This window comes from Pituophis catenifer, unplaced genomic scaffold (genome assembly GCF_029215685.1).
Source record: "Pituophis catenifer annectens isolate HBS135680 unplaced genomic scaffold, rPitCat1.0.hap2 SCAF_18, whole genome shotgun sequence".
Lineage (NCBI taxonomy): Eukaryota > Metazoa > Chordata > Lepidosauria > Squamata > Colubridae > Pituophis > Pituophis catenifer.
Genome location: NW_027256898.1, coordinates 6,145,367 through 6,172,709, shown reverse-complemented (window position 1 = coordinate 6,172,709; position 27,343 = coordinate 6,145,367). Strand labels below are relative to the sequence as shown.

Here is a 27,343-nt window from a genome sequence, read left to right as displayed (position 1 = left end):
ACCTGTGGGATGATCCCTGCCTGGTTCTCCTCCTGTTTCCCCATCATGGTGTAAGATTTTCCGGCTCCGGTTTGGCCATATGCGAAGATACAGACGTTGTAGCCTTCAAAGGCATGGAGCAGCATTTCTTTCCCGATGTCATTGTAGACGCGATTTTGAGAGGCGAAGCAAGGATCCTCGGACTGCAGGGATTTAAGATAAGATAACCTTTACCCTCGCTTTTCTCTGAACACATTGGCACACATTAAAAAAATGAAATTCTGATGCCCAGTCTTAAAAGAGGAGGGAGGGAGCAGGGGGGGAAGAATCTGGATTGATGCCTTGTCCTTTGACAACTAGATTCTGTAATAGCTTTGTACCATAAAGCACTGATCCTCAATTATGGCCCGCAGGCCGAATACGGCCCGCTGAAGCCATTAATCCGGCCCACGCGGGACCACAAGGCTGCCCTGCCCACAACACCCCACCTACCAGCCCGCCCTCACCCGCCTTTGGCCAGGGAGGCCAAAAACAGGACGTGCGGAGGCCTCAGGAGGCCAAAAAGAGGCCCATTTTTTTGCCTCCCCAGCCAAGAGGGGGAGGGAGGGGGAGGGAGAGAGACACACACATACACACCCACAAACAGAAGTTCCTCATACACACCCCAAGGCAGCCACATCCCTTCACTAACCTGCTTTCCACCCCCAGGAACATAACAAATTAAAGTTTTAATTGGTGTGTATTGTTTGGACTGCTAAATTGGTAATGCTCACCCAGTCACATGACCACCTAGCCACGCCCCCCCAGCTGGTCCACCCCCCCAACAGTCTGAGGGACCGTGAATTGCCCCCGTTTAAAAATTTTGAGGACCCCATGCCATAAAATATCAACCTTGTTAACTGTCAAGACTTGATGAAGGAAGAGGTGATAACAGAAGACAAGCCGTGAAATTACTATGGTATAACCACATTTTGCTATTTCTATGTGTACTAGAGGGTGCAAATTCCTAATATCAAACCCTTACAAATGCCTCCGCTGAGGGGAGAATCAAGTGCTTCTGAGTTTACTACCAAAGGGGTTCTCCAATTCCCAATCTTTCCCTATTACTATTGCTGGAGTACTCTGTGAGCTACAGAGGGTTGTTGCCAGCTTAAAGAAGTGCCAGTCCCACCCACCTATTATTGCCAACCTTTCAAGCGGGACTTAATTGAAAAATATCAAGGGACAGAAACTGGCGCCTGAGCCAGACACCCCAGTACAAATGGCAGCTGTGCTTTACCAGCTTTACCAAGGAAAAATAAAAAGCAGACAAAAGGCTTTAAGAAGGCAAAGCAAGCTCAAAAAAGCAAATGGGGGGGAGGTGGGAGGGGGAAAGTGCCTTTTTAAACATAAATAAATAAATAAAGCCTTCAAGCCGGACGTAATTTGGAGCAACAGCTGACCAGGAGAACATTTTTTTTTTCCCCACCGAAGGAATAAATGAAGCAGAATGTCTCCAAACAAGGTGATCGCTCAACCGTGCTTTGTATGGAAAAATCAACATTTTTTACTTATTTAACAGGAGAAAGCAGCGAGGAAAAAGAAGCGGGGGACTTTAGAGGGCTGGGCATGGAATTTCAAGGGGATTGAGGAAGGAAAGGACTCTCTGTAAATCCAGCAATGCCCTTAATAAACATCAGATTTTCAAATCACCTGCTAAAGTTAATATTGTTGTTTCTATTCTTGCACTGGTGATATTGAGACAGTAGGCAAGAATGTCATAATTAGTAGCTACATTATCTGGCATTAGATACAGAGGGCCACAGAATCATCCTGGAGAGAGACAAAGTGTCAGGGTTCCAAGGAACACCCCCAACGAAATGAGACTCCGAGGCTTGAAATTCCTCAAAAGTTCCATTTTATTAGAGATGTCATATTGGCACATCTGGGAAAACCCGAATCTGAAAGCTTCCAGGTTTTCCCCACCCGAAGGAAAGTCCAAGTCCTTTCCCCTACACCCACAAGTCCATCACGTGGTCCAATCAATGCATTGTCCCAACTGGAGATGCCTCCCAGCCACACCCCTCCAGGTGCAGGGTAAGATGTCCTTGACTCTCTGAGAAAGGAATGTGATTATTACTATAGATCCCCCCTGCTCCATGCAATCCCCCCTCCCAGTTTCCCACAGCAGTAAATGTGGCAGCTCTGAAGATCCAAGGTAAAAGACGGCTTCCAGGCCTGACACAAAGCTCCCTTAACAAGCACAAAAGAAGTTGGACACGCTGCTTTAAAGGGTGGGATTGCCAGCTATTGGGAGTTGTGTATTGGAAAGTTGTCTAGGAAAAAAAAAACCCACCCATCTAAACACTGTTTTCAAAACTCAAGTTTCAAGGGAAGATACTTAAGCTTCATTGTTTGGGATGCTAGTTTTAAGAATATTTCCAAAAGACTTGGGGGGGGGGAGAGGATACTCTACCTAACAAGGCTGACCATTTCCTTTGTGAGTCATTCATGAGCAAATATATTTCTTGTGCAGTAGCTTACTTTATCTCAAAGGCAACATATGGGTGTCTCCGAGATGGTTTCGCTGCAATCTTTTCCTGATTTCTTTTGTTTTCTGGGAAAACTTATATGGGAAACTCCTACTTTGTTTAATTTAAAGAAAACAGCATGTGGGTTCTGCGGAGATTTAACCCTTTTATCTATATGCAAGCTAAAAATATTTAGTTGCCTGCTCTATCCAATGCACAGATTTTTGCTTTCTGGATAAATCACAGGGCCCAAAGCGCTGTGAATAGGAAGATCTATTTTTTCATTGTTTTGATCTTTGGAGAACAACTGATGGCGATACCTCAAAATCCAACAATTGCTGGAAGTCAGTAAAATCTCACACAAGGGATATGAGGGATTCAGGGCCTGGTTGCCAGTCTGCGTTCATGGTAAGCTAAGAAACTGAAAACTCATCTTTTACGGAGTTATAAACATTCCGAGAGGAAGTTTATACATAGACTCCTACATGGAAATTGTTTGCTGTTCAAATTCCTCCTCCGAGCTGCTTGGGCTAATCCTCTCTCTCTGCAAAGCCATCCCTGGACACACTTATACCTCCGATGAAATTTAATATTTCTGGAAAATGCATTTAGATCAAGAGGAACCTTGGCTCTTAAACAGCTAAAAGAGCAATACCATCGGAGGAGAAAAACAGCTGTGGGCTGGAGGGCTGAAAAGAGAGAAATATCCACCCATCAGCTACATCGGCTTGTATATCACACTTTCGGGAGGAACCTTGGTTCAAGACAAACCAGCATTCTTACCGAGGTATGGGACCAGTACGAGTAGTCAAAGCTGAAGGATTTGGGCGCTTCTTTAGGATTCTTTGGATTCAGGATACCTGAAAGAAACAAACACGCACATTTACCATCCAAGAACTCTGGGGAACAAGCAGGGCAGGAAATGTACAATACAGTGGTGAAATCCAATTTTTTTTACTACTGGTTCTGTGGGCGTGGCTTGGTGGGCGTGGTATGGCTTGGTGGGCGTGGCAGGGGAAGGATACTGCAAAATCTCCATTCCCTCCCCACTCCTGGGGGAAGGATATTGCAAAATCCCCATTCCCACCCCTTTCTGGGACCAGTCAGAGGTGGTATTTGCCGGTTCTCTGAACTACTCAAAATTTCCACTACTGGTTCTCCATAACCTGTCAGAACCTGCTGGATTTCACCCCTGGTACAATTCCTATCTTCTACTGATTTTTACTAAGCTTGCCTTCCAAACCATGACTCATGAAAGATATTTCTATTACAAATGTGAGGGGCAAAAATATCATACACGGAAGATGTTACCTAGCTGGGTATTGCAACGCCTGCAAGAAATAACCAAGTTCAGAGAGCGCCAAGAGCTATCATAAACAACATTAATGCTATCCTCAAGAAAGCCACCTTTGTTTGAGTTGGGGGTTATATCAATAAATCTTTCAAATAAATAGAACCAGTATTGCTTGGTAGATTTCTCAACTGCTAAATAATCCATCTTAAATCCTGTGATTTGTTAATTTTGCTTCATTTTATTAGCCAATCTATTAGCTTGAGTTTCATATTGGTTCTTGTAATCCTGTTACAAGTTTTGAAATGCCGATGAGCTATTTAGTAACTGAATTCATGGATATTTATTTATAAGACTTACATGGCCACTCATATTAAGAAGCACAACTCCAGGTGGCTCACAACCGCAATAAACTCCCCCCCAAATAATAATAATAATAATAATAATAATAATAATAATAATAATAATAATAATAATAATAATAATACAACCAAACGCAGCATAAGCGTCACTGGAATGTTTGGAAAAATCAAAAGCATTAAAAAAGAGAGACCTTACTAGAAAACAGATACTATTGCCGATGATACAAGCATAAACTTACAAGAACTCAAAGAAGCAGCTACCAACACTCTCGGTCTTGAAGGTATTTTATCAGTTATTCAGAAGCTGCCGAACAATGATGAATCAAATTCAATTAGAGACATATGGGGGGCAGGGACATTTGACAAAACAGATTTACAAGGCAGCAGATAAGCACTTTTTAGAGTGTGCCAAATAGAATCAGAATTATAAAAAAAAAATCCACAGAAAGCTGGGAGAGAGATAAGATGTTAAAATGTAGGCCATCCTACCGAGAATTTCTGGATTGGGGAATTCTTCTTTAAACTATAATAGAATAGAATAGAATTCTTTATTGGCCAAGTGTGATTGGACATACAAGGAATTTGTCTTTGGTGCATACGCTCTCAGTGTACTTAAGGAGAATAAAATACATTCATCAAGAATAAAAAGATACAACCCTTAGTGATAGTCAAGGTTACTAATAAGCTATCAAATCGTATTAGGAAAAATAAAAACAATACAAATTGAAAGATACAAGCAACACGGTTATAGTGATAAGTGGGAAGAGAGAGATACTAGTAAGGAAGATAAGAATAATATTAATAATACAGTCTTAGTAAATTATTTTTGTATACATTTTGTATGTATGTGTTTTAGTGTTTGGCTGTGCACCGCCCTGAGTCCTTCGGGAGTAGGGCGGTATAGAAATCAAATAAAATAAATAAATAAAATAAATAAATAAATAAAATAAATTATTTGACAATGTTGTGGGAATTAGTTGTTAAGCAGAGTGATGGCATTCGGGAAAAAACTGTCCTTGTGTCTAGTTGTTTTGGTGTGCAGAGCCTTATAGCATCGTTTTGAGGGTAGAAGTTGAAACAATTTATGTCCAGGATGTGAAGGGTCTGTAGATATTTTCACAGGTCCTTCCTCTCCATCGGAGCCCCACAAAAAAACTGGCACACATTTAAAAAAAAAAAAACTGGCACACATCAGTAACACAAAGCTCAAGGGCTCCTGGGAAGTTCACAGCAGGGCATTTAAACCTATTTGGAAATGCATGTTATAATACGGAGATAAAAGGCTCCTGAATTATGGATAGGTTTTCAGAAGCTCAACATCCTATGGAAGAACCAGAGTCGGCAATAAAAAGGGCCTGAGGAAGAAACTAAAAATACACGAGGGTAGAGTATTAAAACGTTCACAGAAATGATATCTTTTTAAAGAGACAGGGAGATCCATCGGCAAATGCTCTCCCCGCCTTCGTAAGGTCTCCAAAAATATATTTCTTTATTTTGCCTTTCAATCTATTGTCATGTTTCTAAGCTGCCTGATTGAACGGACTCTCAACGCAGCAGTTTCACAACATAAAAATAAAGGTTTCTGCCATGAAAAAATTATGTATCAAGGTTGTGGGGAAAAAAAAAGCTTAGAGGTGGCTAAACTTATTTTTTTCCCCCCACAACCTTGATATGTAAGCTCACTGTCCAACTACGAAAGAGGAAACAGACACGGAAAAAGGCTTAGCAAAAGTCTATGGAATTCACATTACTAATTTCTCTCATTTATATCCTGTGGAAAGTTGGCCAAAATTTCCAGGTGACTTCCTGAATTTTTAGGACAACATGGAGCCATTTTTATCATTGACTCTGATGTCATCTTCAAATAATCTATGAACCTGACCGCTGATGGTAAAAACACACCATGGCTTAAAAACGGGGGTTCCCAGCCCTGGGTCCATGGACCGGCACTGGTCTGCGGCACGCTAGGAACTGGGCCACACAAACAAGCGAAGCCCCATCCGTGGGATGCAGGCAGCATGTGAAACCACGGTCCCTCCTGTCCACAGGAAAAACTCTTTCCGTGGAATAGGTCCCTGGTGCCGAAAAGGTTTTGGGGTCCACTGTCTTAAAACCAGGGGTGCAGGTTCTGAAAGGTTCTGGAGAACCGGTAGCGGAAATTTTGAGTAGTTCAGAGAACTGGCAAATACCACCTCTGGCTGGCCCCAGAGTGGCGTGGGAATGGGGATTTTGCAATATCCTTCCCCCAGAAGTGCGGTGGGAATGGAGATTTTGCAGTATCCTTCCCCTGGAATGGGGTAGAATGGAGACTTTGCAGTATGCTTCCCCTGCCATGCCCACCAAGCCCACCAAGCCACGCCCACAGAACCGGTCGTAAAAAAAAAAATTGAATTCCACCACTGCTTAAAAGAATGTATGAACGCACCTCTGTGTTCTGAAACAAAACACTTTTTAACAAGCTTTCAATTTTTAGCTTGTTTCACTAAACAATATAAGGGATGTCCAAGGCGGGGAAGATAAGGTGGTGTGAAGCAAAGGGACACCCACTGAATTTTTCATGTTGTCTCTCATTCTGTCCTGCTTAGTATGTGAGGTGCGTCCTGCAACAGCAACAAAATCCGAAAGGCTCCCTAATCTTTGACCGTTATCTGCTGCTTTTTTTTTTGCAAGCACTCCCAATACCTTGCTACTAAGTCACTACTTGGCCATTTTTAAATTTTCCACTGCTGCTCTATTCCAGAACAGACCTTCCATCCAAGGCAATGGAATGGGAACAGGATCCACTCGCGGCCTACAAATAGCAACCGTTGCTATCGGGCCCGCCTAAATTTGGCGATTCCGCCCTGAATGGAGTCCTAATGCTGGGTCCTTAATTTATGAATGCTGACAACCAGGCGAAGGCCAAGATTAATATCACTTACACAAGGGCATCAGGAGGGGAAGAGAGAGAGAGAGAGAGAGAGAGATGTTGCTTTTGATAGCAACAGGGAGATTAACGGCAAAGCAAAGCAAACTGGCAATCCAGGGATTCTCGCACAGCAAAAGTCCCAACCAAAAAATTACAAGGGAGATGGTTAAGAGCGAGGAAGGGAGCAGTCTGACTTTGAAAGCTACAAATGGAATACCACAAGAGCTTGTTGCAAGTCAACAGAACCCCTTATGCCACCAGGCTTCAAATGTTGGGCTTGGACAACTTAGAACTACGCTGTCTTCGGTCTGACCTAAGCGTGGTACACAAAATTATCTGCTACAACGTCCTACCTGTCAATGACTACTTCAGCTTCAACATCAACAATACACGAGCACACAATAGATACAAACTCAAGGTAAACCGCTCCAAACTCGATTGCAGGAAATACGACTTCAGCAACAAGAGTGGTCAATGCCTGGAATGCACTACCTGACTCTGTGGTTTCTTCCGCAAACCCCCCAAATTTTAACCTTAGACGGGCTACTACTGACCTCACCCCATTCCTAAGAGATCTGTAAGGGGTTTGTGCATAAGCGCACCAACGTGCCTTCCGTCCCTGTCCTACTGTCCCCATTTATCCGTATCCATTTCCTGTATTCATAATCGTGTTTATACTTATATCGGTTATCTAATACGTGCTTGACAAATAAATAAAAATTTTAAAATTTTAAAAAAAACGATTTCAAACAAAATCAGCATCGCACCCATACATTCATCTGTGAAGCCGTGATGGCGTTCCTTGAGGTTGAAGGATTATATATTAATAGGGGCGCTTTCTAAAAAAGCAGTGACTTGATTCCATTCGGAGCCCAGCAGTTCCCACTTTGTGCATTTCTATGGCAACGGCTTCATCTCATTTCATTGAGAAAAGAAGATTCAAAGCAAAGCATGTTATTCGGATGAATTCGCTGGCTTGCATGTTAGGAACAGGGACATTTTAGGGGCTCAGAGCTGCCTTGTTGGGGTTTGTAGGATGGAAAGAAGGGCTTTATGACAAAGGTAGTATAGATGCCCTTATATAAGTGACATTAATCTTGGCCAGCATTCGTAAGAACCCAACATACAACTCCGTTCAGGGAGGCACTGTCAATTAAGGAGCCATGGCAGCGTAGTGGTTAGAATACAGTATCGCAGGCTAACTCTGCCCATAGCCAGGAGTTCGATCCTGACTGGCTCAAGGTTGACTCAGTCTTCCATCCTTCCATGTTTGGTAAAATAAGGACCCAGATTGTTGGGGGCGAGAGGCTGACTCTGTAAACTGCTTAGGGAGGGCTATAGAGCACTGTGAAGCGGTATATAAGTCCAAGGGCTGTTGCTACAAGATCCCTGGTGGTGCGTTGGTTAGAATGCAGTATTGCAGGCTAATTTTGCTCACTGCTATGAGTTCGATTCTGACCGGCTCAAGGTTGACTCAGCCTTCCATCCTTCCGTGTTTGATAAAATGAAGATCCAGATTGTTGGGGGCAATAGGCTGACATTGTAAACCATACAGAGAGTGACGTAAAGCACCACAGAGAGGTATATAAGGTGCTATTGCTATAGTAACATTCAGTATAGAATCGTTTAAATTTGACGTGAAGAAGATGAGCTGGGCTATCACAAAGGCACATAAATACACTGAAACCAACCAGGAAGCGTATGTTTAGCGTGAGGTCTGAACAAAAGAATCAAAAGCCAGGATTTGATCTTGATTTAACCACCATGATGTACTGTAAGGAGCTTGATTGGTGGGAGGACTGGCAAGCCATGACATTAAAACATTCCAGGTAAATGTAGCAGTTGACTAACAAGTACACACGGCTAGTATACATGACGACGTGTAAAGTGGTTGCAAATTGTTCACGATATGTCACTCTTCTTCTGAACAATTTCGGAGTTTCCACGCTGCCAATGCAATGGTCCCATTTCAATGCAGTTGTCCCGTTGTTGCTGTCCTACTCCAGACTGATTTCTTCAGTCTGGATGCACAGGGCCTCCAGGCTAATAGTTTAATTACACAGACCCTCAGAAAAGGAAGACAGGGAATCACAGCGAAGACCTACCCTAACCGCTTGCGTGTTGTTCAACAAAATTAACGTGTTTATCTGGAATTCAAAGAAAAAGAAAAACCCAACGTGGCAATTAAGTCTTCTGTTTGCAAACCGCCCCTCAAATGCTTTTGTGTTACAACTATAATTAGTTTCCATCATCGTGGTGCTAAAAGCAACTTGGAGCATCGCAGTTAACCCTGGCCACCTGCTTCGGAGAACACCACAGCTTAAGTAGCGTTTTAGGCTGTGCTGTGAATTTTTTATAGGACCGTTTTACACTGGGCTATATTTGCCCTTCGGTAGAATCCACGCGTGCCATTTGTTAAAATGGAAGACAGGGTTTCATTGTCTCAACATACCAATCATTGGGACCGCATTTCCCTGTTCACCGACTTATAAGCATCATTTCTTGCCTAGCAGACTTTAGAGCAGGGGGGTTAAAACTCAAGGCCCAGGGGCCGGATACCCGGCAAAAACAGAGCTCAGCCCGCCCAAGCTTCGTTTTCGCTAGCAGAGGGTTGCAGGATGCTGTCACAGCTGAAAACGGAGCACGCGAGGACCGTGGGCGGCTTCTCGAGCTCCGTTTCGGCTTGCAGGAGGCTGTTGCAGCAGAAAACGGAGTTCGGGAGCCCGTTTTTGCTGGCAGAGTGCTCGGGCTGCCACAGAGCACTCAGGCTGCCACGAGTGACGTCAAGCTGGCCATGCCCACCCTGGCCACGCTAACCCCAGCCCCCCCACGGTCAAACACAACCCTGATGCGGCCCTCAATGAAATCACGTTTGACACCCCTGCTTTAGAGGTATAGGCCCATGGCTCAAAAAAAAAAAAAAAAAAAAAAAGGGGGGGGGCAAACATCCATCATTGGTGGCAAATAAACAATTGGAACCCAGATCTGTTTCTCGGATTGCCTTGTTGTCGGGCTATGTTTGACTGGAATTATGAGCAAGTCCTCCCTAAAAGCAGCATTTTAATTAATCATGTTGTCTCGAAAGATGTCAGCATATTCTAATGGCACCCTCCTGATGTCAGCCAAGCTAATTCTCACTGCTCCTGGAAGGGAAACGCAAGAACTCTTAGCTCTGAGATGAAGTTCTTGGGAGCCAATGAGAAAGTGGAACTTCCTCCATTCACTCTCAGCTGCCATTGGCTCATCCTCTTCTTGAACCCGGTCATTATAAGGGTGATGAAGCTTTTAAGGATTCCCATCCTGTTTTTTTTCTGTTGTACAAACAAGAGACAGTGAGACTTTTGCACGGGATAAAGTTTTGAACCTGTGCTGAAGGGGATACAGGTAGTCCTCAACATACGACCACAACCGAGGCCAAAATTCATGTCGCTAAGCGAGAAATTTGTCTTGCTCCATTTTACGCCCTTTTCCTGCCACGCTTGTTAAGTGAATCCCTGCTGTGGTTAAATGAGTAACCCGGTTGTTCAGCGAATCCGGCTTCCACATGGACTTTGCTTGTCAGAAGGTCGCAAAAGGGGATCGATCACGTGACCCCGGGACACTGCGACCGTCATAAGTATGAGCCAGTCGCCACACATCCGAAATGTAAATCACGTGACCATGGGGTATGCTGCGACGGTCGTAAGTGTGAAAAACGGTCGCAAGTCACTTTTTTCAGTGCCGTAGTAACGTCGGTCACTAAGCGATCTGTTGTAAGTCAAGGACTCCCAGCTACTTCCCACTGTTTCATAAAGATGCTACTCCGTTTGGCTACCATTAATTCAACAGAATTAAAAGGGACGCAGTGGCTCAGTGGCTAAGACACAGAACTTGTCGATCGAAAGGTTGGCAGTTCAGCGGTTCGAATCCCGAGCGCCACGTATAACGGGGTGAGCTCCCGTGACTTGTCCCAGCTTCTGCCAACCTAACAGTTCGAAAGCACGTAAAAAAAAAAATGCAAGTAGAAAAATAGGGACCCCCTTTGGTGGGAAGGGAACAGCGTTCTGTGCGCCTTTGGGATCGAGTCATGCCAGCCACATGACCACAGAGACGTCTTCGGACAGCGCTGGCTCTTCGGCTTTGAAACGGAGAGGAGCACCGCCCCCTAGAGTCAGGAACAACTAGCACATATGTGCGAGGGGAACCTTTACCTTTAATTCAACAGACCAAGGACAGTCGAGACCTTCTGATGTGACAGGAGGGAAAGGAAGGCTGAGCCATAAGCGATGTGTCCAACATCCCACTGTGAATCAAGGGGAAGGAAGGAGACAGATACATAAGTCACCCAGACCTACCCAGAGTGGTGAAATGAGTTACTCCAATTAAGTCCAGGCAGAGTTTACATTTAGCTCCATACTCTGGCCGAAAGATCGCTGGGTGATCTGGCCTCACTTTAAAAACGTGACAAAAGGATCTTAAAATAAGTTTTCCAGCTCAACTTCTGCTTGATAAACCCAGGAAGTCCTTGACTTACAACAGCTTGTTTGGTGGCCAAAGTTACAACAGTGCTGAAAAAAAGTGAATTTATGACTGTTTTTCATGCTTATGACCGTTGCAGCAGCCCCATGGTCATGGCTTCAAAATTCAGACGGCTGGCAACTGACTCACATTTACGACGGTCGCAGTGTCCCCCTTTTGCAACCTTCTGATGAGCAAAATCAACGGGGAAGCCAGATTCATTTAAAAATTGTGTTACTAGTTTAACGGCTGCCATGAGGCAGTTAACAACTGTGGCAAGAAAGGTTGTAAAACGGGGCGAGGCTCGCTTAATGACAGAAATCTTGGGCTCAATTGTGGCCGTAAGCCGAGGACTACCCATGTATTCCAAACACACCAGCTCCAATATACTCCATCACACAGCTGGAGGCGGATATCTCATTGGTTATATTCGGCATTAAAAGAAAAAAAGGATAAGAAAGACAAGGACAAAAACAGCAGCAAAATAAGCTTCAAAGTGCCGAATCACGTGCTCTATTTGGAATATGGAGTATGCTTCTCTTCCCCCACTCCCCCACACTCCCTCATTTAAGGATATGACTAGAAAGTCTTGGACGGTTTACAAAAATCTAATTAAAATAATCTGAAAGCAGAGTTCATGTTACTTTGGAACAAATGGGGAGAAATAGACTCTTTCAGGTAGTCGCTTCCCGGCAAGCAAGCCGGCCTAGCATTTTTTTGAGTTGTCTGAAATAAAACAAGCTCGGCAGACATTTATGAGGTGGATTAGCCTCTGGAATCCTGTGGGTTTATCCCCTGGCTTTAGAGAATTGTCATTTTCTACCAGGAGGAGAAAGGAGCGAGTCGTGCGGAAGGCGAGGAAGGCCAAAAGCTCTGAACCTCAGCTGCTCTTGCAGATCCAGTGGCTATAAATACCCACCCTGCAGCTGGCGTTTTCAGGAGAACCGCATGTCCACTCTCCGCCTCGACCTGAATAACCACTAGAGGCTACAGCCTAAATTCCATTTGGAGTCTTTGTTCTCCAGGGGAGGCCATGGCACACTCTTTGTAACTGGGCCCGCTGCTTTTTGTTTTTTTAATGCAGGGCTCCGTATCGTATTCGAAATTGAAGATTGCATGTGGAGCCAGTACAGGGAGAGAAACATCACATCTGGATATTATTGGCTAGAATGGAATGCAGGGCAATAATAATAATAAATAAATCCCGTTTCATAGGGAAATATTTAAACAAGGAAGAGAATGTATCCGAAACGGATCCACACAATCAAATGATTCTCCTTAGCTGGAAACCAGGTCAACATGATCCAATACGAGCTTCTCGCAGCTGCCTGCTCAGAAATGCAGCACTCTTGTTTTATGCTGCTCTGAAAGAAGAGGAGAAGAGAATGCCAAAATTCACATCTTGATGCATCAAATTAAAGTTTCAATGGAGCTTTGCACGGTTGCCTTTAATCCGCTTCCAGATTTTTTTTTTTTAAGATAACGGAACTTTAAATGGCAAAAACCTTTAGCCAGAGCTTCTGTTTTTGCTCCATTCAATTTTCACATACAAATAAAAAATAAAAAACGGGTAATATCTTGAACTGACCTTGCCTGGGCTTGTCAACAACAAATTCCAAGAGAAAAACAACAAACTGTTTCTGTATTATTGGCAAGAAAATTACAGGGATCTCTCTAGGATTTGTGGGGTACAGTGGAGAAGAAGGTGGAGAAAAGACCCAAATTTGAGTCCACCTTTAGCTAATGACTTTGAGTCAATCACTCTCCCAGCCCTGCTTATCAGAGTAGTGGGAAAAACTGAAGAGGAAGGAATACTGCATACACACCTTGAAAAAAAAAGGAGGGGAAACTAATAAATAAATAAATAAAGAGCCAGAACTCAGGCTCAATTTGAAGGATGAATGAATGAATGAATGAATGAATGAATGAATGAATGAATGAATGAATGAATAACTGGTGCTGGTGTGATTTTTTGTTTATTTTACAGAGTGTTATTGCCTGATCATTAAACTGCTGTTCTGTTTACTGTATCCCTGACTCTTTGGTGGCTTGCTCGAGGCACAATTCTGTCAAAAAGATAATATACAAATATGCAGGCGTGCACACAACCCAGGATAAAATTATTTCTCGTATATCAGCGGCTGAAGAGGCGCGAAGAGTCCAGCCTGTGCCTGGAAGCGGTTTTTCCTTCCCACAGTTTGCCCCTCCGGAAGGAGGAGTGTGATGAGAACAGAAGAGGGATGGGGGGGGGGGGAGAGAGCTAATGATTCCCTTTCATGCCACATTTGACCACTATCTTAATTTTTTTTACTCCATTTCTAGACAAAGGTGCTGTTTTTGAACAGTTAGGCCATCTGAAGAATTTTCTGGTCAGATAATAATCTTCCTACTGCCGAGATTCATTATTGCAGGACCGTTTACGGGATGCCTATAACGTGGAAGCCAATTGAATGGCTACGTAAGGCTGGTTGCCAGATAGCCATTTTAATCTGCAGCACCTCCGATGGCCTTAAAGACAGCAAGCTGCTTTGTATCAGGTCCATGTGGGTATTTTATTTGCTCTCATTAGTAAGTTTTCAAGCAAACAAACAACTTCTGCAGACTCCTTTTCATTTGAAGTGGTGTTTACTAATGACCTATCTTAAACTCATGGGTATATAGGGAAGAGTTGAAATCACAAAGATTTCTAGAGCTCAAGTTATCTGCTAGACTTCCCCACCCCCCCCACCCCCCAAAAAACCATGATCTGTTCAAAGCAGCAACTATGTCCTTCAAGACATTGATTTGTTTCTCTTTCGTTGCTTCAAACATGAGGTAAAGGGGATGGGCACGCTCGAAATCTCATTGCTTTAACTTGTTCAAGTTAATTCAGTAGCCACAAAGACAAGATACAGAGAAAGTTTCTATCCTATAAAACAGAGAGGGGGAATTTTTGAAACCTAATAAAAAGCAAATGAGATTCATAAATTGAATTCCATTCATTGTAGCTTTAAAAGGACGACAGGGTTGGAGGCCCAGTGTTGATAATACTGTGCTCAATGCTTCATCAGCTATTTTGACTAATGGAACTTTTAAAAAGAATCCATTAATGAAAGGTCCAACTAATTAGTAGCACAGGAAGCAATAAACAAAACAGCAATTAGAAAGAAAAGTGGAGAGTCACACGGTGCCCCTTGACCTCAGAAAATATTTTGTAATTTATATAAACATTAACTGAATGATTCAATGAGCTGAGCTTCTGGGGAATAGCCATTCCTTCCAACTGCTGGATTTGAGGCTAGTTTTGAAACGGCCAAATTGCTTGGGAGTGGAAGCATAATTGTGGCATTTCAGTTGCTGTCATATGACTGAATAACATTCCTTTCCAATTGGCTGGACTTGTTTTTTTTGTGTGTGTGTGTGTATTATTAAAGAGCTGGGAGCTGAATCACCAGAATGATGTCATAAAAGGATCCTGTATTCCAGAGCTCTCTTCTATATTGCTTTTTCAAAGAGGATGCAATCTTTTTCCCAATAGAAGAAATTGACCGGAAAAAGGTAGAGGTAACATCAGATCTAAGGTAAAGAGTCTTCTGCCTCTAAGAACAGGACAAAAAGTACCTAGCTGAACAAGAAGGACAAAGACAAGGAACTCGCAACTGGGAAAATTACATACTGGCTGAAGACAAAAAAGACCCATCAATTTATGTGCATTGGTGAAGGGACTCACTATAGAAGAGTTGGTTACAAATTACCATCTCATTACAGTTTAGTGCAACAAAGAACCACCTTCAGAAATCTGGGGACAAAAACCTACTCTCACCCTGCGCTGATTTGATGCAATCACGCTTGGCAAGTTGGTTTAACCCAAGCTGGCCTCACAAGGTAAAAGTCAAGCCCAATTTTGCAGACTTTGCCGCTCTGAAGAGCATCCTGTCCCATCAAGGCAACTGATAATTGCCCCCAGATATGGCTCTTATTTGCTTTTCTCAACGTATTGGGTTTTTCAGATGTTTCGGGAGATAGCAAAGGGGGAAAACGCCACTTAACAGAATAACGGAATTGGACGGGATCTTAGAGATCTTCTAGTCCAACCCCCTGCTCAAGCGGGAGACCCTATGCTATTTCAGACAAATGGCTGTACAATCTCTTCTTAAAAACTTCTGCACACCCACAACTTCTGGAGGCAAGCCGTTCCATTGGTTAATTGTTCTGTCAGGAAATTTCTCCTTAATTTCAGGTTGCTTCTCTCCTTGATTAATTTCCACCCATTGCTTCTCGTCCTGCTTTGGAGAATAGCTTGACTCCCGCTTCTTTGGGGCAGCCCCTGAGATATTGGAAGACTGCTGTCATGTCTCCCCTGGTCCTTCTTTTCATTAAATTAGACATGCCCAGTTCCTGCAACCGTTCTTCCTATGTTTTAACCTCCAGTCCTCTAATCGTCTTGGTTGCTCTTCTCTGCACTTTTTCTGAGAGTCTCAACGTCTTTTTTTATATTGTGGCTTGAATAAACCTGTAAACAGGCAGCTCCAAAATCAGTTTTACAATCCTCCCGCCGACTCTCTCCTACAGGCAGTCCCCACCTCATTCCCTCTCTTCACTTCTAGAATCCCCCACGGGCAGCATCTTTTAACTGCGTAACATCTGCAATCAGCTCTGAGTGCCCCACGAGCAGACTAGGCTGGCTGCCAACATACCAGTTTCCTAATGCAGTCAGAACATGTGATTTCATCTGGACTGCAGGATTTCACTGTAATAACAAAAAAAACAAAAATCTGATGGAAAGAAGACGACTGCCATGCGCGGGGAAAGATTACAGCGGGTCTGCACCTCGAGATCCTCTGCAAGTTTTAAATGACGGATTAATCGGAGGCCAGATGTGGTACGGACGAGTTCTTTCAAATTAATCCCCCCCTCCCCCGAACAAGTCAAAGGAAAATCATGACAACTCCCGATCGGTTAAATCCAAGGTTATTTGTCAGAAGAGGCAACTGAATCTTGCTGAATCTTAGCCCATGGTCCATATATTGGTAAACTCTTGAGGAAGCCTGGAAAAGCCGCCACTCGTCCAAGCCTGCTATCAGGTGTCTGCATAAGCGTGCAAGATTAAATCAAGCGACTTCTGCTTTTCCGTTTGCTAATAATCTAACAAATCTTTCACTAGAATTCTCTTCTGCCCTGCATTCTTGGCCTGATTTATTTAGGGAATCTGATACGGCAATCCAAGAATCCGAGAGCATTCACATACAAATGATTTTCAAAGTTCTTATCCAAACATTATTTAAAGCATGCATTTCTATGTCATCCCACCCAATTTCCACTCAGTGAGAACATCACAAAACCTCTTCTTTTAAGGACGTCGTCAAAGCCATAAATGGTGCCTGTGAAGATGGCTCAAACATCCCTGCAAACTCCTATTTTCCTTTCCACCATTTGCATTTCTGACCCCTTTTTCCCCCTATAATGCCCTCTTTCTGTACATTCCTGGCATATTTCCCACCTAACAACACACTCAAGAGACTCCCAAGTCTTAAGGAGGTCTCTAAGGCTATTTTCCCACAGTTATTAATGATTCAAATAAGTCTGACCACCTGCCATTTTGGTTTCCCTTTTGTCTGTCTGTCTGGAGAAATCCAGAAAAAAAAAGCTACAGATCAAAACAGAAAAATAGATCCCAGAGAAAGATGCAAAGGAAGCTTTTCTCAGCTAAAAAAAAGTGGCTTTGCTCTTTTTCTTTTTTAAACTTTCTGCCTTGCATTCTCACTACCGAGAGACTATGCTGACGTCAATTGCCCCAACTTCAAAATCTTATACGAAGAAGGAAGTATCTGATACAAAATCAGCAGATGTTGACAAACCTTTAAGGATAGGAGAAAACAAGGCGAGCTACTTGTAATACAACAACAACAACAACTCTGTGAAGAAAGCTATAGGCTTGGAGAAAACACAGGCTGGACACTCTTAAGACTTCTATCAGGTTGAAGATGTCAAAGATTATTTTCTCTGCCAGATATAGGATTAAATCATAAGAAACATGATGAGAAACATCTTGATATTAGAATAGAATAGAATAACAGAGTTGGAAGGGACCTTGGAGGTCTTCTAGTCCAACCCCCTGCCTAGGCAGGAAACCCTACACCCGTGATGGCGAACCTATGGCATGCGGGGGTGGGGAAGGACATTTTCGCCCTCCTCAGGCTCCAAGAAAGCCTCTGGAACCTGGGGAGGGCGAAAAAACGGGCCTACCGGGCCCACCGTGCCAACGCGTGCCAAAAGTGGGGGGAGCACCGGGAGGGATCATGCGTGCATGCACGGGGGGGCGGGGCACATATAATTATATATGTGGGCACACACTCGCGCGACCCCCCCACTTTTGGCACATGACGGCAAAAAGGTTAGCCATCACTGCCCTACACCATTTCAGTCAAATGTTTATCTTCTTGAAAACCTCCAGTGTTGGAGCATTCACAACTTCTGGTGGCAAGTTGTTCCACTGATTAATTGTTGTTACTGATTAATTAAGTTGTTCCACTGATTATATTGCTGAGCACATTGTAAGCCGCCCTGAGTCTCCGGAGAAGGGCGGCATATAAATCAAATTAAAAAAAAAAAAAAAATGTTCTCACTGTCAGGAAATTTCTCCTTAGTTCTAAGCTGCTTCTCTCCTTGATTAGTTTCCACCCATTGTTTCTTGTCCTGCCTTCAGGTGCTTTGGAGAATAGCTTGACTCCCTCTTCTTTGGGGCAGCCCCTGAGATATTGGAACACTGCTATCATGTCTCATTAAAAGCAGTTTGACTGTAAAACCAACTCCCAGCTAGGATAGTGGACTGTCCCTCAGTATAGTAGTCTTTATATGAATGAAACAGAGGAACCTGCAGCCTTCCGGGTAAATTGCAATTTTCTATTGTTCCAGGCAGTGTAGTAAATGGCCAAAGGTCTTACGAGTTGTACTTTGAAAACATCTGGAGAACCGGAGATTGTTCATCCTTAAAGAATATGAAGGCTGGTTCGTATTGGTTGGGAACACACTTCCTCTAGCTTTCCTGAGATTTTTTTTTTTTTTTTTAAATACGTCTACAGTGACATAGATTTCCTATTTCTGACCTACAGGGTCACATCAAGCCTAGGCTTTCAACTGGCAGATGGCAAAAAAGAACAGAAGGACATCCTGAACACTAGGCTTACAAGCGACAAAATAGCATCAAAAATGCCCAGGCCAGCAAATCTTATTGCCCAGAATACCTCGTGTACGCGTCATCCTGCTACTTCCAAAAAGGAACTTGCACAAGATGGCCAAGTAACTTTGCTAATGACAAGGAAGTCCCTGAAGCATGTGTGATTGTTTGCCACTCATTTCTAGATGATTACATATTAGTAAAAATGCTGCCAGGTAAGAGATAATCCTTCCAGAGCAACAGAAAAAGAAAAAAAAAGGAAAATACAAGACTGCCACAAAAAAAAGAAACAGTTGTTTTGAATAATTGTCAATGACATTATATCTGTATATGCGATACCAACAATTTACTGAGTCCCAGAAAGGAAAGCCGCTGTAATTAGAAAATTAAGCTTGACTTACTGGTTGAATTTCCTTGCATTTGGATGATGCATTTGGAGTCTTTGCTGGTCTCTCGGGAATTAAAAGGTCTGACCCGAACAGCTACTTTTACAGAAGCTCCTGACATTTTGATGGTCTCTTGTGTGCACTCCAGAAATTAGGTTTCAAGGACTTCTGCGGTTTCTTCTAGTGTTAGCTTTTAAAAGGAAAGAAAAGTGATTTTTCAAATACATATCAGATAAACAGCCATTTATTATAACCAAGCATGTTTGATACACACACACGCAAACAACATTTTCCTCGGCATGTAAAACAGTGAGATTATTCACACTGTTCTTTACCAAGCTGAGAGAAAAAAAGCTTTGATGAGTGACATCACTCATGACTCAGTCAGCTTTAAAAAGATACCCGTTTTCTGTACAGCTTGTTCATTTAATTGGTATGAGTGGCAAGTATAAAAGAATCCAACACATCTCTAGGGATTTGTTCTAAAAAAAAAAAAAAGACAAAAATCCTATGCAATACCTCTGGATTTCATGTTAGTCTTTCTCCTTGGACATTCCTATGTCCTGCAATAGACAACAATGCTGCAGAAAAGCAAACTAAACCATTACATTCTCCCTTCACAAAGGTAAAAGGGCATTTTAGCTGGAAGAGAAAGCAGAATATATGTGGGCAAATGAAAATGTCTTCCCAAGGCATTTCAAAACAGCTGATGTGTTATCAGATTAAAAAAAAAGTAAAACAGAGGCTTAAAATAGTATGCAATATCCTGTACCGGTTTTATTTGTTCATTGTGTTGACTGATAACGGTCTGTATCTTTTTAGTTAACAGGCATGATCAATATCTTTTTAAGTTCCACCATTGCTCCTTCTATGAAAAATAAATGTTGAGTTGTTTATTTTTCAAAGCATACACATATCCCAATATATCCCCCAAAACAACACTGGAAGACTTATAGGTGCTTATTTATTGTAAATTTTTTTTGGGACAGGCCAGGAAAAAAAAGAGCCAGATGCATAGCCTTACAATATCAAATATTCCAGAAGGTATACAGGAAACCTGCTGCCATCCTGCATTTCAATATGTACTGTATGCTCTTGATGCAGACAGCATTCAGTACTTACGGATGCTCTTAAAAAGCAAGATAAGGCCAGAAAGTAGAGCTTTAAAGCTTTGCAGCCATTTAAGGCCTCCATCTCTTAAAATGCCTGAAGTTCCTCCCCAGATGTATCTGGCTCCGCCCATTTTTGGCATGGGGCTCTCTACATGCAACACAAAGCCCGGTGCGATCCACAGACTAACTAACAGAAGCTGTGTACCACTGCTCTGTAGCACGGCCAGGCCTCCCGCCACCTACTCAAGAACCCATGTATCATTTCTGCAGCTGCCAAAGCAGCCCAAATCCAGCGGTTCTCCACAGCGGTCTAGATGGGATGCCAAATTAGCCACTGAAGCTTTAATCAAACCCATGTTTGATTAAAGTCTTAGCAGAAATGATTAATTACAACACTAAAATGGCTATAAAAGAATGCGGAGGGCGTTAATAGCAGAACCAAGATTCTTTGTCAAAGCAAGTGATTTAAAATATGAAAAGATTGAGATAACCTTTTACTTTGGAAGGCACCAGGTTAGGAAAAGCGGATTTGGCAAAACTGGACCGTTTCACAGCTGTAACACAATTGTAATCAATATACTTTTGCCCCAGTTTTAGCCAACAACTAATAAGATTGCTCTCTGTCTTGTTCCTGGCTCTACGCTAGAATAACGCTGCTTTACATTTGCAAAAACAGATATGCACATAGTATGTTAGTAAAGCAGGTGGAGGAGGAGAAACCAATTTATTCTTTATTAGTTTCTTCTCCAGCCTTTGGTCCAAACTCAAGGATCTAGGTTGTGAGAAAAAAAACGCCATCATTTGTGGAGTCCTTGTACCAATCAGGACATAAGTGGCTCTTCTGTTCAGTTGGGAATTTACTGTTTCACACATGCTTTTGGGGGGAATTCAACTCTGTTCCACTGAGTAGTCTAAAAATCTCCAGGCAGCCTCTCCCTTTCCCCTGCCAAAAGTTTCATGTAAATAAGCTTCATGTAAACTAAGCTGCAAGAAATCTAGCCGCCACCCTTTGTGGGTCTTGCATGCAAAAAGAGCCCACTGAATTGGGGGGTGAAGTGAATTAGGGGTAGATGAGTCCCTAAGAAGCTTTCTCAAATATGATAACACCAGCATCAGGTCATATCTGGAAAGAATTCAAAAAATGGGAGTCCCCTTATGCAGAAAAAATTTCAAGTTGAAAAATACAAGTTTAGGGGTCACTCTCAAGGAAACAAACTGGGGAAAGTGGTGAATTAAAAACAAGAAAATGAATCACAGAAATACATCCCCAAAACCTAAATAAGACCAAAAAAATATTTTTGAATCTAAGCCCTAAGCTAACCAAATACTCTTTTTCTGATCAAGACATTTTTCTCTGTTTTCAAACCATAGCTGCCTGACAAACTATAGGGGTCCAGAGATTTCAGGTGACAATTCCAGAATCTCTATCAGCAAGGTAATTGACTAATACAAGTCATATAATTACAGTGTTCATAAAACTCTTATTCTGAAGACGTTACACAGCAAAAATAATAAAATATAAACATGTCTATAGGCAAATGTCTGTGGAGATTCTCAGTCAACCAGGTCATAGTTATCTCAAAGGTGCTTTTTTTCCCCCTTCAAAAGGGCAGCTGGACTGTTTTTATCTTGAGAAAGATGATGATGTTTGGCTTCTTATTCAAGAAACTTCATCAGTTCTATTCCATCCTTCCTCCATCAGAACAGATGAAGCTTCTTTGGATGACAAGTGAAGCATTTCCTTCTTCTTCCTCCTCAAGGGAAAAAAACAGTCCAGTTGCCTTTTCAAGATAAAAAAAAAAAGCATCTTTGAGACATGTCTAAAGGCACGTATGATGGTGGAATTAACTGGTGACAGATTACAACTGTCCTGTCAAATCAATTCAAATGACTGGATTTGTGTAAGTTGCTTAACTGGGACATTTAAAGAACCAGAGTATCATGCAATCCTAATGCCCAAGCATTTCCGAACCAGAATCAGTCCCCAAAAATAACCTGTGGTTCTCCCTGGGTTAATCGAGGGTTACTCTGAGCCAGGCTGTCATGCAAATGGAGAAAGTGAAATCTCCCTGCTGACCTCAGGCTTACAAGCAGGGATCCTAAGGAAGCTCTACAAAAGAGGAGTCTATCCAGGAAGCCTGTTTTTTATAGTTGATACACACACACACACACACACACACACACCAGCGAATACGCAAAGGACTAACAAAGGGGCAGAAAGGAGATGGGGGAGGGTGCTTTATGAAAGAGTCCCAACACAGCACCAGGACAATGACGATAACAGAAGCAGACAGTGATCTCTTTGTGAAGTTGGCTTGTTAGAAGTTGTATGTCCTTTGATCAGCAGAAGTGCCCTTCCCGTCGTATTGAGTTGGGCTGCTAAATATTTCAGCGTAAATGAAAGGAGCAATAGCAAGTAATATGAATGCTGTCAAGTTTGGTATCCATCACAAAATCCATGTTGTTTTTGTAAAGCTTACACTGCTATGGAAACAAGAGCGTTACAAAGCCAGAGAGCGTGCATCTATCAAAAGGTATTCCAAATGAAATTAATGGAACTGACTCCTAAAGGTATCCGACAACAGCTTAAAATACCTTTCATTCCTCTTTCTGTAACTGTAGTCACAAAAGGAACACAATAAATGGAGGGGGGGAAATTCACAGTATTCTGCTCTGAGGGAGGAAACCTGGCAAGGCTCAGAGAAAATAATAAAAAGAGAGGGAGCCCAAGAAAGCCGAAATAGCTTAGATTCAAATGGAGAGATCTAATTCCATGACTATAACAAACATACAGCTTAGAAGGAGAGCCCCTAAACCCCACCCTATACAATTCCCGACAAACCGAACGGGCAGCAGGGAGTGAAAAGACAAGCCAGGGGTGGCAAAAGTCTCACAAATTCCAGGGAGCATTTTCACCGAGCTACTCATCGGGTGGTTCTTACCCTCTCCTGCCATCCTATCCCTGACGGAGCTCCTGGAAGACCGTCAGATCATAATCCCAATATGGCTGCCTCTGTAATTGTGCTGTGCTGGATACTGTCTAGAGGAAGGGAGGACACATAACAAAAAAAGGAGAGCATCTATCTTTAGGGCAGAAATAGTTTTAAACAAAAAGCGGGGGGGGGGGAGGAGGGGAAGGGAAGAGACAGAGTTTGCTGCCACAAATCACTGTAAGGAATCAGGTTCAAGTCAGTCTGGTCAACTTGAAGGAAGGAGGGGGGGGGAAATCAGCCTCAAACCCCACCCTGCTTCTGAGATGAGATGGGAGTTTAGGCCGCAGCACTGTGGCTCAAGGAGAAAAGATGCAAGATGGGAATAATCGATTAGGAGGGATGGGCCCAATCCAGAGCAGAGCCTTCCAACATCCGGGGGAAACAGAAGACCTGGTGCTGAAGGCAGAGGCCTCCATTCAGAAAACTCATTAAGAATTTCTTCTTTAATTCCCCAATCCCAAAGTCTCTGTTTGACTGACAGCTGTTCATTTGTGTGTGTCAGTGAGTGTATCATTTAAACTTCCAAACTTGGAACTCTAACCAAAACTCAGGAGAGGTGGAGGAAGGGGGGGGGGGTCCCCATTTCACTGGTTTGGGAAGCTCCCTGTGCCAACATTTAAAAAAAAAAAAAAACAGTCTGCCACAAGATCTCGCTTTAGCTGCAGAAAAAAAGTCTCTAGGGGGAACATGAAGTGGATAAAAGGAATGTGGGTAAGGGGAAAGCAAAAAAAACAACAACCCAAAACCTGTGAGGAATCTATAACTGGAATTGGCCGGTTGGGGGATAAAACACCAGACTCCTTGAAAAGAAAAAAGAATTCAGAAAACAGCCTTCCTCCTACACTGATCAAAGTGGAAAAAGCTTATGCAAGGAAATTGCTGGTAGGGCATGTGTGTGTGTGTGTGTGTGTGTGTGTGTGTGGAGCACACACAAATACTGACCTATAAACACAAGCAGCCTGTTATTTGAAATGGACTAATAAAAAAGTAAGAGAGCTACGATGCAAATGCCTTTATAACATTTGCAAACCTGCACGCAGTAAATGCAGATGCACCAATTTGGTTGAATCTGTATACAGGTGAATGCATGGATTATATCCCTGGGGTGATACACCCACCAATTTACCCCCCAACTTAGCAGTGCCACATCCCTAAGAGTTTTCCACACTAACCTCTAAAATGCTTCAGCCGACGGCAGGTTTTTCAAAACCAACAGGCCAGGAAACAAAACAAGCACAGCATACCAAGGAGAGCTCCTAAGTAAACCTTACTAGGGACTAGCACTATTTTATGAGATACACCTATTTCTTTCCCTTCTCATGCCTTGGGTGTAGAACTCGTAAAATAAACGGCAGCTTTCCAAAACGCTTGATTACGATTCATTATGACTATGATCGGACTTTTATTTCACAGTAACATCTACCCAAAACTTATAATTACCGAAATAACACGCCGCCGTTGGTTATTGAATCGCACCCTGCCAAGATGAAAGATGCTGCAAAAGGAGTCCAGTTTATTTATTATTATTATTATTATTATCGGTTTTGCTCTGAGATCCGACACATGGGAGGGGAACCTAGGCTGAGGCCTTGCCTACAACTCCCATAATGGGTTTTGCTCTGAGATCTGACACACGGGAAGGGTCTCAGGCTGAGGCCTGGACTACAACTCCCATAATGGATTTTGCTCTGAGATCCGACACACGGGAGGGGTCCCAGGCTGAGACCTGGACTACAACTCTCATAATAGGTTTTGCTTTGAGATCTGACACATGGGAGGGGTCCTTAACTGAGGCCTGAACTAAAACTCCCATAATGGGTTTTACTCTGAGATCTGACACATGGGAGGAGGTCCTAGGCTGAGGCCTGGACTACAACTCCCATAATCCCACAGCACTCCCACACCTCCCAAAAGAGGAAAATCCACCCTATTCCCTCCTCCAACTGGATATTATTATTATTTATTCAGTTTATATACCGCCCTTCTCCTATTGGACTCAGGGCGGTGCACAGCCAAGGATAAAAAACATACCAATACAAAATTTAAAATTAATTAAAAGAATTATACAGCTTTGGCCCACAATTTAAAACAATCCAATTAAAACCCAATTTACACTTAAAAAGCTAAAAAGAGCTAAAAAAAAGGATATGGCTTTTTCTTTTTTCTTTAAAAAGCCAAACATAATTTGCTTTCCCTTTGGGAGAGAGGCATCTTGATAGGGGGAGGGAAAGAGTTTTAAAGAGACGGAGGGGGGGAAAAAAAACAAAGGAGGGATGAGAAGAAAAAAAAAAGGGGGGGGATAAATAAAGGAAGGAACCATGATGGCCTCTCTCCCTGGGTGATTCCTTCCATCAAAAGGCCACCTCGCCATCGGACTTGGGGAAACCCACCCACCCCCCTTATTCCTTTTAGGACTCCGAGCCCCATCATCCCCGGAGGATGGGCGTTGCAGCCCTGGAGGGCGCCAGGTTGGGGAAGGTGGGTGAGCAGGTGGCGGAAGAGCCCCGCCCCAACAGCTTCTCCTCAGGTCACGTGACGCGCTCGGGCGTACTCCCCCCCCCCCCACCCACCGTTTTAAGCTCGCGCTTTTTTTTTTTTTTTTTTTACCTCAGTGCGGGTGAAGGGCGGAGCGTCACCGGCGCCACAGCAAAAAAAAAAAAAAAAAAAAAAACAGCTAACGGCTTCCCGGGGGGTCACGACCGGCGAGGCAGCTAGCGGGGAAGAAGCCTCCGCCGAGCCCCATTCCGGGCCGGCGAGAAAGGAGCGAAGGCCCCGCGCAGACGACGGAACCGCCTTGACAGCACCGCCGCCGCCGCTCTACTGACAAGGGAAAGCGATGGAGCCGCTTCCCCCCCCTCCCTCCGTCCTTCTTCGTCCCGCCCACCGGCGCCGGGCCACGCCCCTTTCTCGCGGCGGCCGTCCAATCAGAGGCGCCCGCCTCCCGAGCTCATCCACCGGCATCCTCGCCGATAGGCTGGCCGACTTTGTCCATCCGTGACGAAAAAAGGCTCAAGCAAAAAAAAGGCGGAGGACGCCTCCTCTTTTTTGCCAATCTCGGAGCGCCTCTTGGCCAATCCAATGAAAGGCCCGCGGAGGCAGCCAATGAGCGTTCGAAGAAAGGGATGCGCTTTGCTCCGCTTCACAGTTCTCAGGGAATTCTCCTTGGGATTCTTTTAAGCCGGCGGCGGCGTAGGAATGCCTCAGGGGGAGAGGTGGGAGGGGGGGGGACTCGCGCGGAAGGACAAATTCGAGGGTGGCGAGTTGACCTCGTGGAGTATATATATAAAAGGGGAGCGCCGCGGCCTTTTTTGCTCTTTTTTTTTCCCCCCCTCAGATTTAGTGTTTCTCTGAGAGGATTGTGGGAAGGCTGAGTGACTGAGCGCTTTGGGAATTGATTCAGGTCAATCAACGCCAGCCGTGACGAAAGCGGCGAAGGAGAGAAACACCACATATTTAAAATTAAAATAATAATAATTAAAAAAAATCCGGTGTCGTCAATTAAAAGCCGACCATCGCCAGCCCGCTATTTAAAGCGCGCAATGAACGTCTGAATGCAAAAAGTGCCTTTGAAGGAAGAAGGGCTTGTCACAATCACGAACTCTCTTCCCTCATCCCGCTTTTATTTATGGGCTGGGATTACACAAAATACATTAAAATGAGAGATTGCAAACGTGCAGTTGAGAGGATCTGTAGGAAAATGGATTCTCCTCTCCCCCCCCCCCAATGAAATACCTCACCCAAATTCAAATTTGCTGTGAAAAATAAAATCTTTGGAATGTGTGCATTGGTCCCTTATTTTTATATATATATAAATATAGGTAGTCCTTCACTTACAACCATTCATTTAGTCATTTTGGAGCTTTAAAGGCACTGAAAAACCAGACTTACGACCGGTTCTCAAACTTACAACCGTTGCGGCATTCCCGTGGTCATGTGACCAAAATTCAGGCACTTGGCAACTGGCATGGACTTATGACGGTTGCACTGGGTCCTGGCATCACTACTTGTAACTGTCACAGACAAGCAAAGTCAATGGGGGGGAAGATGGATTCGTTTAATGACCATGTGATTCACTTAGCTGCAGTGATTTAACAGTGGCCAAAAATAGGTTGTTAAATGGGGCAAACCTCACTTAACGGCCTTGCTGAC

General features: G+C 43.5%; 1 protein-coding gene across 2 annotated transcripts in view; it reads right to left on the bottom strand.

Moving 5' to 3' along the window:
* Window positions 1–25,825, bottom strand: part of KIF1B (kinesin family member 1B) — a 116,680-nt gene extending 90,855 nt beyond the window's left edge. For both annotated transcript variants that reach the window (XM_070956074.1, XM_070956073.1), the window contains exons 1-4: window positions 25,802–25,825; window positions 19,105–19,279; window positions 3,273–3,349; window positions 3–182 (exon numbers count right to left, since the gene is read on the bottom strand). In XM_070956074.1, the coding sequence (XP_070812175.1) occupies window positions 3–182; window positions 3,273–3,349; window positions 19,105–19,210 (363 nt within the window). In that variant the 5' untranslated portion in view covers window positions 19,211–19,279; window positions 25,802–25,825. The remainder of the gene's footprint in view (window positions 1–2; window positions 183–3,272; window positions 3,350–19,104; window positions 19,280–25,801) is intronic.
* Window positions 25,826–27,343: the final 1,518 nt, after the last annotated feature.